The 12546-nt window shown below is 40.9% G+C and overlaps 1 protein-coding gene across 1 annotated transcript in view; it reads right to left on the reverse strand.

Moving 5' to 3' along the window:
• The window catches only part of PLCB4 (phospholipase C beta 4), a 362644-nt gene that overhangs the window by 70670 nt on the left and 279428 nt on the right, over nt 1-12546 (reverse strand). The window contains exons 18-24 of the mRNA XM_045011149.1: nt 11974-12064; nt 10948-11043; nt 7124-7224; nt 5187-5222; nt 1753-1894; nt 983-1067; nt 628-752 (exon numbers count right to left, since the gene is read on the reverse strand). Of these exons, the coding sequence (XP_044867084.1) occupies nt 628-752; nt 983-1067; nt 1753-1894; nt 5187-5222; nt 7124-7224; nt 10948-11043; nt 11974-12064 (676 nt within the window). The remainder of the gene's footprint in view (nt 1-627; nt 753-982; nt 1068-1752; nt 1895-5186; nt 5223-7123; nt 7225-10947; nt 11044-11973; nt 12065-12546) is intronic.

The following is a 12546-nucleotide window of genomic DNA, read 5'->3' on the forward strand; positions in this document are numbered from 1 at the left end:
GGTCTGGCATGTACAGCCAAATATGTTTTTTGATTCAGTGCAAAAACAAATAATTATGTTTTTCCCCCGCCAAAAGGGTAAACCAGCTATCCCTCAGCATAGGAGAGAGCCATGTGAACTCCCAAGCTGTCTGCCTGTCACCAGGCAAAGTGGCTCGCAGTCCTATCCCATTTCCCAGTGCTAACAATGAGATTTGCCAGTAATTGCTAACTGGTCTAGAAATATAGCTGACATGTAATTTTTATTATTTACTATCTTATCCGGCATGTTCACCCAATGTAATGTTCTCTATGGAAGCTGTGCATTTGGTTGTTGCAAAGATAGGGCTTTTGTGAAGAGGGTGATTATTTTATAAGTAAAAATTGTATCACTATTACATTTATTTGAGAGCCTAAAGTGTCTTGTTAATTAATTTTGCAAATAAAAGGAGACTGAATTTTCTTCCATGCATTTTTCAAAACAATTCTTCCTTGTCTTATGCTTCCATGATTCCACACACATCATCATACTGTTTAGCCATATGTCTGCTTCCTCAAAAAATGCCAGGAGGAAGTCTGTGGCATCTGTTTGAGCGTTCCTGCCCAAGCCTTTCTCTGGGATTTAAGTTCACTGGACATCACTGCCTACCTGGGGTCTGAAAGTTCAGTGAGACCATCTGGCAGCCAGCGTTCCAGAAAATTTGAGGCATGTAATTACTGGAATCCACTCGGCCTCCCTTGGGGTATATTCGACTCATTTGTCGTTTATTATAACTATGTAACACGTTAAGGAAAACAAAATAAAAACAACATAGAGACTTAAGATCGTTTACTTTACTCATACCATAATTATTTCTTATATGCTGTATTCTATTTTCCATGCTCCCGTGTGGACAATATATTGTAAAATTAGAACTAAATGATTCTTGTATGCAGGACAGATGTCTACTGGCTAACCAAAAACAGAACTGGTATGCGGTATACTACTTTTAATAGAAGGATACTTCACAAATTCAATTGCATGCGTCTTCAAATACCCTAGTCCAACTGATTCATTAAAAGAGGACATATTGTAATGAATATTGCGTTCTAGAACAATAAGAAGTAAAATCCATTTTAAAATATTGAGTATAAAATGGAGCAAAATACAAAACCATGCAATAAATACGATGCAATGCAGTAACATAAATCTCTGTTTTTCCACTACCTGCCATTTTACAGAACCAAATTACATTTGAAATGATCTTAATGGATGTTTTCTTATTTGTCATTCTCTTCTCTGTAAGACCATTCTTGTGAGCCATCAAAACTTGGCTTTTATATTTATGAAAACACTGCAATTACCGGTACGTAAAGAGCAATAGTGGTATAACTAGATACGATAAAGTAATATGGTACATGTTTTAGGGTATTATATATATGACAATAAGCAAACTGTTGACCTTTGACAATCACATTTATCCTACGTTACTGAAAGAGAAAAAAAGCCGTCGGTCTACAGTACATGATCTATTCTTTGCAATGAGGTACAATATGTTAACTTAACATACTCCTAATAATTCAGTGCCTCCCTGTGGATGACAAATGGAATAACAAGTTAATTCTATATTCCAGGTAAGTGTTCTGTAAATACCATACAAATGGAGTTTCCTAAATTACAACAAAAATTTTAAACCAATTATAAAAATAGCAAATTGGATATAAGAATCATTACACAAAACTAAGTAGAAGTAAGAAGACAAATACTGTTGTTTCATTCAACCTTTTATGTTACCTTCTGCTACATGGAAACCTTGAAACTTTACGGGCTGAGCATAGTTGATCATTGTTGATAAATATGGATGTATATTGGTTGTAGCACCCACATATTTGTAAGAGGCCATCCATGCTTGTTCATCTTCAACAGTTACTATACCCTGAAAGCACATTTAAAAGTATATCCACTAATCACTTTTTTTTTTGCACTTGTTGGAGTTTTCAACACAATGTAAAAAATGATGCCTATACCTCCAGAAGTTAAAACAGACACATAATGACACAAAAAAGTTGGAACCTCAATGCTGCAGTTAGGGTCTATTCTGTTATTGATATATGTAGAACACTCAATGTTAATGGGCATCATGCATGAGGTTTGATGGCAGAACAGACTCCTAATTATAAGATGTTAGTAAAACAACATTAGAATCCAGGATATTGATTTAAAAAAAGTCAAAGGGGACTGAACAATGCTGGGGGATAAGGCCCTGTCTTATCAAACAGAAGCCTGATCTGTTTAATACCAATTACGTCAGAGGGGGGACTTTTGAGGCTGCTATCAAGTGGATCTTTGGCATCATCAAAACTCAAATGAGTGCCATTGATAGTCTTTGCGGACACGACCAAGATTGAAATAGGGAATTTGGGGATCAGAATTTGATCAGACAAGTGTCGCTCCATGAAACTGACAAAGCTGTGGAGAAACAGGGGTGCACAGTGCACTGTGCTTGGCTGTAGACAGTGATATAAATTTCTTTCTGTCCTGTGCAAAAACATCCACCAGGCATACAGAAAAAGTTGCAAAATCTTCTTAGAGATACCTAATCTGCAGAGACTTGCAACAAGAGTAATTTCTTATGCGATTACACTGCCCAAATACATAGCAACATGGGTTGAAATAAAATATTTTATAGACTAGAAGAGGCCTCTGTCACACTACACAAAGAAAAGAAAAATCACCCATACTGATATCCAATGGCATCTTCCTGTTCATTTTCTTGGCTCATTCTGTTCTGCCAACCACTTTCCTTCACTCTCCCTGACTACCCAAGAGCCTCTTTATAAAGGCTCTATAAAGAATACCAGAGTGGGACCTTTTCTTGTAATCTGTAGCCCTGGTTAGGCCTATCAATATTCTCACGTGACCTACTGTGTCAAGAAGAACAAACTAGAAGGGAATTTAACCCTATGCATGCTGTCACAGTCTATCTTAAAATACATCAGCATTGTAATACAGCTTTTCATGTTCAGAACGCAATATTGCTCTGTTACAAAATATTTTTCTATTATACCAGGAAACCATGAATAACTACAAATATTGCAAAACCATTTTTAAGCAAGGAGCATCTGTCATTCTTTAGCGTTGTTACAGATGCAACGTACCTTACTCTACTGTACCCCAACTACCGATCATCATTAATTTCAGGGGAAAGAGAAGGAAAAACAAATCTATTTGCCAATATTATGCCATACACTTGTGACCTGAATTATGATGATGACACATATTTAAAGAAATAAATAGAATGACACTACCTTATACCACAATCTGGTAAGGCTAACGCAGCCATACAGAAGAGTCTAAGGGGGAAGAAGGTGGTGCTTGTTCTCCTCTTACTGCCTCATGCAACTACATAGCTGGAGGGCACAATCTAGCTTTGCAACACTGAGGCACGGTCTACATGAAAAAATTAGGCTGGATTAACTATGTTGCAGTTAAAATCCACATTTCTGAGCGACGTAGTTAAGCCAACCTAACTGCCAGTGTAGACGGCATTAGGTTGAAGGAAGAATTCTACCAGCGACCCAGCTATCACCTCTCGGAGAGGTGGAGTACCTACACCAATAGGAGAACCTCTCCCGTAGGCATAGGTTGTCTCTACAGTGTAGACTACCCCTTAGGCTGACAAGGAAGGGCATTACCTGCCAGTTACTGATTGTCTGAGAGAGTTGAGTGACCATGGTGAAGCCCATATTGTCTGGTTTGCAGTTCACACTTAAATTAAATTTTCAATGGTCCATATAACCAAACCAATACTTTATTTTAACATTGTTAACAAGGCCTGCTTCCACAAGCGGTCCATGGGAAAGTCAATGAGTGTTCCACATGCAGAGGGGCTTCCAAGATTGAGCTCTTGATACGTAAAACACTAATACTGACATTCTGTAGCAGTGCAGAATATGACTTTATCATCATGCATTTTTTGTTATCAGGTTAATTTTTACCAGTCTGCCGACTACAAATTAAAACAAACCTCTTTAGGCCTGTAGGCCATAATTTTTCAGACTTGACTAGTAATTTTGGATGTCTCAATTTGTGGGAGGCCAATTTGAGACATTTTAAGGAAGCCTGATTTTCAGCAAATGATGAGCACCTATCCTCTGAAAATCAGGCCCTTTCAAGGTGTCCAAAGCTGGCCACTCAAAATCACTAATCACTTTTCACAATCTTGGTCCTAAAGTGTATAAATGAAAAAATGCAGTGGGATGGAAATCAATGAGAGTTTGTATCCTACTACAGGAGAACAGGGCCCCAGGACTATAACCATACACTACTCTAATGACACAAGAGTCCTCCTAGTTGAGGATTTCCAAGGCAATCTACTGATTATTAACTTTAATATATTCACTTACACATAATCTGTAGACTAAAAGGTCTGATTCTCATTGCAATATCCACAGCAGTGGATCTAGGCTTTTAAAACAGGACTGTAGGATTTGGGAGTAAGAGGATGGGATGCCACTTACAGCCATCCCCCCTGAGCTGAAGGAATGGTTACCACAACACGTGGCCTTTGTAGAGTGCTGGAGTGAGTTAAGGATGAAAAAAATCAGGATCCCTGTAGACCCGCATCTCAAGAAAAGACGCAGAATCCCCCTAAACAGCAGAGGAGACTGAAACAAAGTGGTCGGGAACAGCTTTAAATGACAGAAAGGAAGAAATGCATGGAGACAAGTAGGAGGAGGGAGGAAGGGAGTGAGTGAGACTAACAGAAGATATTCTTGGAGGAAGATAAATGCACAAATCCCAAGAGAAAGAAAAAGGAGGAAAAAGAAAAAACAGAGAAAGATAAATAAAGTGGAGTAGGATGAAGGGAGCTGGAAAAAAGTTGGCGTGATTTCTGTCAATCCGTTTTAAGGAATCACGTTCCCAGGCACATGAGATTGGGGTGTAGTAATTTCTACTGGGATCAGATATTTCTAAGTGAGGGCAGGTCATGCATCCCTGTTTGTCCCCCATTAGTATTATCCCACTGATTTCCCCCAAATTCCTGTGAATAAGGAGAGTGGGGGAGATGGAACTGCAGTCTATTGGCCATCATTACAAGGAGAAAAGAGTCACAAGGTGCAAAGAAATAGAGTGTAAAATAGTTATACAATTATGAATGTATTGTAGATAAAAATGTTTATATATAAAGAAATATAATAGAAACTACAAAACATCCTATGTGTCACCTTTTTATTGTTTTCTTGTTCAGAATCTTCCAGAGCCTAAGGAAAAAATATATATACACATTACCCAAAGAAACTGCAATATGAAACATTCCTAGTTATAAAAGAAAACCCTCAAATGGTTAATGCATTTGGCAAAATGTATATCCCCTTCCAACTGATTATATGGTTCATCTGTCATTTGACTCTCAAAGGTTTGCAGTATCTTTCAAATTCATATACAAAAGGGATGGAACGATACAGCTTCAAGTAATGGTAATAGGAAGGAGGACATCAGGCAGTTAAGTCCAAACCTAGTTGTAGTATCATGCGGGGAATGGCCAAAAGCTCATGGGGAGAGATTGAGAGAGAGTGCGCACACATGAAAGATCATTTGCCATCCTATATTCAGGGTGTCCAGACTTGGAGGGCATCTGAAGATACAAGGATTGCAGCTGCTCTGTGCTACGTGCTGTAAATGTCCAAATGTGGATGAATGCTGCTATTTGCCCCAAGAGACTGCAAGGTTACTTGCCACTAGAGTTCCATTCACTGAGTGACTCCCTGTGCTTTCTTCCTTCAATTATAAGCTGCTACCACTGAGAACCTTAGACAGGAAAATAATGACTTGGCTCTCAATGTATGTACAGAGAGAATCACAATTTACTGCCAAGCCATAGATCAATGAGGGAGCAAAGTGGGGCTCATGCAGAGGATGGCTGACCACTCGGAGTAACCAACAGGGCAGTTGGGGGCCTGCTAGTTCAATAAGCAAAACAGCCCTACAGCCGAGAAGGAAAATCTGCAGTTCATTCGGAAGCTCCGTAAAAGGTCCTGAAGAAGCAAGGATGCTGAATCAAAGACAAAGCAAGCAGGCAGCTCTGATGACTTGTGATACTGCTGTTGAGAGACAGGTTGCGAAAGGCAGTTTGTACAGCAAGGAGAACGTCACCAATAAGTATTTCTATCTCAAACAAGAGCCACAGCAAGCCATGCAGGAGAGAAGAAGGCTAGAATGCTTCAATGACAGAGGAGAATGCTACAGTACCTCAGTGGCAAGCAGGCTCTGGTGCCCTGGGAGCCAGCATAGCTTAATTTTCAATTCCACTGTACTGTATCTAATTACAGACAAGTGCTATACTAAGTAATGTTCGCTTACCAAGTACAGAATGTCAAACCACTATGATAAGGTGGTGGAATCTCCATCCTTAGAGGTTTTTAAGGCCCGGCTTGACAGAGCCCTGGCTGGGATGATTTAGTTGGGGTTGGTCCTGCTTTGAGCCGGAGGTTGGACTAGATGACCTCCTGAGGTCTTTTCCCACCCTAATATTCTATAAGTACCAGTGGAAGAATAAGCCCTTGTGCCCACTCTACCTGCTGAGATCCCAGTGCTATCCTCTTCCACTGGGGATATTTTCCTACTACCCAATCTATTTCACTGTTTCATAAATGCACAGCAAGTGGTAGTGGGTGCCTACTGTTTAGAGAGCCCGGCACAAAAATAACTGAGGAAGTCTCTGAGATAAGGAATGGGCTGAGGCCACACCGGGAGTAGTACAGGAGCGACGAAGCTGATATTCACCCCATTGTATGGTTCTTAAATTGTGACACACAGTTCACAGCCAGGTACTGCTATGTAGGCAGGAAACTGTTTGCAGCCGTGTCTAACAATTTTTGGCCATATCCTGTCAATCTGTGCACAATGATTTCCCACGTATAGCTCCCATTTGCTACAATAGGAGTTTTGCTTGAATAAGCACAGCAGGTTTTGGCTTGTTAAATTTTATATCACCATGAATTTAGGTGTCAGCAGTTCTGCTAGAAAAATCCCTGTGTGATTCATACTGTATTTTCTCCTATAACTAACAGATAGTGTGATCCTTCTGCAAAATGAAAGGTCTTACCCAGCCATCTCCATGGAATAATCTTCCAACATTAATATATGTCAGAAGCAAGCCTACCTTTTTGACACTATTGGCAACAGCTTCTTTTTGACTCAAGTCATCTGCAGAAAGCTCAGTTCCAAATTTTAATTCTGGATGGGCTTCTTCTTCTTGATCAGCTACGCAATAATGAAAAGGAAGGAAATGAGTGTGAAAAACATAGCAGCAGATATTTTTGTGGAACCAGTTCAAAAACCATCACACCACTGTGAATTGGCTCATTTTCTAAAGTGAGTAAAATTAAGGAGGTAGAAAGATTTCCAACAAGTAGCGAGTGTTTAAAATAAGTCCCTTAGATTCCTTGGTTTACTAGCTTTTATCTAGTAAATACTAACCCCCATTCAGTAAAATGGTGTGTAAGAATAAATCCGTGGCTCAGACGTAGATACTGAGAGATCAGTTTAGCATATTCTTGGAAAATTCATGAATTTGTCATAGGAAAATGTAAAAATCATGGACCTGGGGTAACAAAAATGAAATGAAGCCGGGGCTCTTTAAATATAAATTCAAACGTTTTGGTGCCACCACCTGAGTTCTCATATGCCTACACCCATTCTCTTTCCTTTTATACATTCTCTTTTATACATGGATCTCTTCCATTTATTTTAACAAATTGTTAGTGGCTTCAAAGGATCCAATATGGTCTCTTATGTACAGACTATTTTAAAATGTATCTATTTAGATTTAAATAATTAAAAAAGATGCCTATCCAAGCCTCTAGGTGCCCTAACACATAATTACTAATACAGTAAAATCCCAGCAGCATTACAGTAGTCATTTCAACAGGATCCCAGCCAGCCAGTTACAGAACATTCTTTCCACCCCTTCGTCATCTAGGAAACACCCTCAGCCCACTCCAAAACCCTGCTGAACAGGTGTCTTTTGCAGCACGGCTGGCAGGTCACCAGATCTGGGATACTTCAGACTGAGTGAGGGAGCAAGTTCCAGACTCCTGACCACTCACAGAGAATGCATGGACAACCAGCCCTTCTCTTTATAACAAGGGGAGTCTAGCTCAAGCATCTTGCTGAAGGCAGCTGTGGCATGGGGAGAGAGATGGTCCCTCACATGGGCCAGTCCTAGGATATTTAGGACTTGACAGGTGGTCATAATCCAACACCATAAACTCAACCTAGAGACCAACAGGCAGCCAGTGCAGATCCTGATGTCAAAAACTCCCCACACAATGCCCCGCTGAATAAGTGAGCCACCGTGCTCTGCACCACCTCAGTCTCCAAATGATTTAAAGGTACAGCCCCGTGTAGAGTGCACTGCAACAGTCCAATCGCGAGGTAACAAAAACAGATAACACCAAGGTCCACATCCAAAAGGAGAGATTTGCAGCCTCCTAGTCAGGTGCAGATGGTAAAAGTTGATTGGGTCACTGCTGTAATATGACTGTCACACAGCAGCTGATGGTCTAGAATCACCTCTGAGTTGCAAACACAAGTAACTAATGGCAGATGTACTGACTCAGTGTAAGAGGCAGATATTACCTCTGTCATCTCCTCCGGATGCTTTCCCTGGCAGACTCATTGCCTCAGTCTTGTCTGGGCTGAACTTCAACCGGCTCACTTTGATCCATGTTCCAAACTCAGCTAGACATGGGTTGAGGCACTGAACCACATTGTTCAAGTTGGATGAGACAGACACGCACAGTTGAGTGTCATTAGCATACTGAAGACAACGCACCCAACACCTTGTTGCTAACCCTCCGATCAGCCCCAGATACAGGTTGAACAAACCAGGTGACAGAATGGCACTTTACAGCAACCTGCTTTTGAGAGCTTCGAAAGAGGAGCAATTGCCAACAGCTACCCATTGAGATCTCTCCAAGAGAAAGGAATGGAACCAGTGAAGAGCAGCTGCCTCTACTCCCACCAGAGTCTGCAGGCAAATCAACACCATCTTGTGATCTATGGTAATGAAGACAGCCAATAGGTTTAAGAATACCAGCATGGACACCTAGGGCTTGTCTTCACTACAGGGCTAAAATGGTGCCGCTGTGATCAATGCAGCGGTGTCGATTTAGTGGGTCTGGTGAAGACATGATAAGTCAATGGGAGAGTTTTCCCACCTCAATGAGGGGCAGAAGCTACGTTAATGGGAAAGCGTATCCTGTTGACATAACATGGTGTCTACACTGCCCTAAGTCAGTTATGTTGCTCAGGAGGGTGGGTGTTTTACACCCCTGAGCGACATAACTTACATCGACTTAAGCGGTAGCATAGACAATGACCTAGTCTTCATCTATCACTAGAAGGAGACCACTGACAAGCATGACCAAAGATATCTCTCTATTCAGATTGACGGGGTCGAGGAGATCAGCAGCATCTAGATACTGTGAAAATTGTCTTACCACATCTGTCTCCACTAAACGTGCCCAAGAAGATTCAATACTCATCAATGATTAGCTAGATTGCCAGCATTCAACAATGAACACGTGACCAAAGGCTGCACTATTCCTTCCTTCAAAGCAACAGGAAGTTTGCCAATGACGATCCCATAAGCAATGGGCCCAGTGTTTCCCCCACTGGCCTTCGCCAGCCAGGAATGACATGGATCCAAAGCATTTCCTGACTGCATTGGCAACATATTGTATGTGTGAAGAGAGATATTAATACATAGATGGACAAATTCAAACCAATACGTTAGAAAAGATTTGATGTTCAGTACATGGGAGAAATAGCTTCTTTTGTAGTGCTTATAATGAATTGAAAAATTAAACTAGCAGTTTCAAGGGATACTGGCAGGATTTTTTGCACAGAAAGCATAATTTACCTGAGGAAGAAATACAAATCAGCTCCCATAATTGTATAAAAATGTTGCAGATCCTAGTCTACCATTTCTATCTGCCCCTGCTCCTGCTGCCCCACCTTCCCTCCGTTTAAAGATGAGCTAAAACAATGGGTCAGTGGATTAAATACAAGGTACCCTGTTTGGCCAATTCCTGATATCACCTCCAGGTGGTGAACTAGGTAGAAGGAACAATATTCAAATGCAGTCAATGCCTCTCTCATAACAGATATAATAGTCCAGCACCCTGGTTTGACCTTCCACAACTTCTATAGGTAAAGCTCAATCGCTTCAGATGGAGAGTGATCAGATGGGCTGTTAATGGCTATAAGTAGGGTCTTTGTGACTCCCCCCTTTGACACTGAGGCCAAATAAAACATGTAGGTCACATTCCTGCAGACTGCGTTCACTGGCCAGGGCTCCGTGGTTTCCTCCTGGACTTTGCACAATGCTCTTCTCTCAACTACTTAGACTAACACACGTGACTTGACCATCTATGCAGATGCAACTGCAATACATATATCTTCACAACTTCATTCTGCTTTTCTTCTTCTGCAGCACTTTTAACCTCTGCTTTTCCTGTTGTGTTCTCCTACCCCTGTATGCAATCCTTCACCCCAGATATCTCAAAGGGTTATCCCGGAGATAAATTGCAAAGAAACAAATCAACAAAATAAAATAGTATCAAAAGCAGAACCATGTTCCAAGGGCAACAGCAGCACAGCAGATGCAACGAAAGATGAGACATGAAACTTCTTTTGCTAACGGTCTAATTTGCTTTGTAACATTTTCATTTCTTTAATTTTACGTGGGCTTCAAGTTCACAGAGTCACTATTTAAAATCTAACCGAAAAACGTACTTATGAGTTTATGTTACAAGTGGGAAGCCTATAAATTCAGTGGTTGTGAGGATACGGCAGGTTAAAGTGAAGCAGTTATATTAAAAGGCTTCTACTGAGGTTCAGCAGCAAATGTCTATATGTACTCGTCCCTCCTTTTCCAGCATGCAAGCAACTCCCGAGAAGCATAGCTTATTAAATCCTCACCGCTTTCGATTTCTTCTTCATTGTCATCCTCCAGGATATTGACAGGAGCAGCTGTTTCCCCAGCCTCCATCATACTTTTCAGTGCCTCAAGCTGTTCTATTTAAAAAATAAAAAACAGAGAGAAAATAAATGTTAGCCACGTGATGAATGGCTCGTATCCAAAATTAAATATTTAAACTCAAATTACACGAAGAAAATGCTAAATAACTAGGGCCTGATTCTGACAGGGGCTTGAATTTAATAGGAGTGGTGGGTGCTCAGTACCAATTAGGGTCAGGTCTGCTACAAAAGGACTTGAGACCTGTTGTTGTTAGGGATAGTTTGATAAAACAGTTATTACCAATGCTGGATCAAAAAAAATGATCAGGGGCGTCTTTCCAGTGACCTCAAAAGCCTTTGGATCAAACACATTACTGCCGTGGGCAAGTCCTGGGTAACAGATGGCTGATCACGTTCACAGCCTGATACATTAAATGTTGGAATGGGAATTTTACCTCAATATAGCGCAGGACTCTTATGTTATTTCTGAATTGTGCTTGTAAATTGCACCGGATGAGCCAATCCTAAAGTCAATGGGAGTTTAGCCACTGTCTTCAATGGGCTATCGTAGGAACCATGAATACCCCAACATCATTATTCATGCACAGCGGAAGAATACCAGGATTGGCAAGAAAAGAAGAGTCATTTGAAATTCCATTTCAGTTTTCGTTCACCCTGGCAGGTGTGGAAAACACAACGATGACAGCACACCTGCTCTACGACAGATTCCATCTATGTTACATTTTAGTGTGGACAGCACAGATTAGGACCCAGAATTCCATTTCAAGTTATACGTATTTATAATCTCTACACATTTATACAGAGGGCAAAACTTTGCCACTGATATGAAACACAAGTGAAAACAAAATGTCATGCATAGTGAATATACAGTATATTCGTAATTTTGGAAAGTTTGATAAAACATTATTCAGTTATCTAAAGTGCATAAATTCGTATTAATTTAAAGGTTCAATGAACGTTACTTACTTTTTTCCACTTCAGGTTTCAGCCTCTTGTTTTTTATGAGTATCTTTCTTTTGAGATCATTAGGGGATGGTAAGGGTCTTCCTGGTTCAAGCTACAAAAATGGAGAGAAAGGCTTAGTGAGCATGATTTGCAATGATATTCTCATTTAACCTCTCTGACCACACATTTTGGGCTGGATTATGACTTTAGGACCAGGACACTGAGGGATGGTCTTCACTATGGGGAGATCGACGTTGCTGCAATCGATGCAGCCGGGGTCAATTTAGCGGGTCTAGTGAAGACCTGCTAAATCAATGGCAGAGCGCTCTCCGGTCAACCCCAGTACTCCAGCTCCCTGAGAAGATTAAGGTAAATCGACGGGAGAGCATCTACCGTTGACACTGCGCAGTGAAGACACCACAGTAAGTCGACCTAGACCTATTCAAGTAGCTGGCGTAGAGTAACTATGGTCGACTTTCCCCGGTAGTCGAGACAAGCCCTGACTAAGCAGAACCACGGAAGGGCTTTTGTGCAGCCAGGGCAAGATGGAGACAATGACCTAAAGGGAGGACTTCCACTTCCTCTGCGGCCATC

The sequence above is a fragment of the Mauremys mutica genome, chromosome 3 (assembly GCF_020497125.1).
Source record: "Mauremys mutica isolate MM-2020 ecotype Southern chromosome 3, ASM2049712v1, whole genome shotgun sequence".
Taxonomy (NCBI): Eukaryota; Metazoa; Chordata; order Testudines; family Geoemydidae; genus Mauremys; species Mauremys mutica.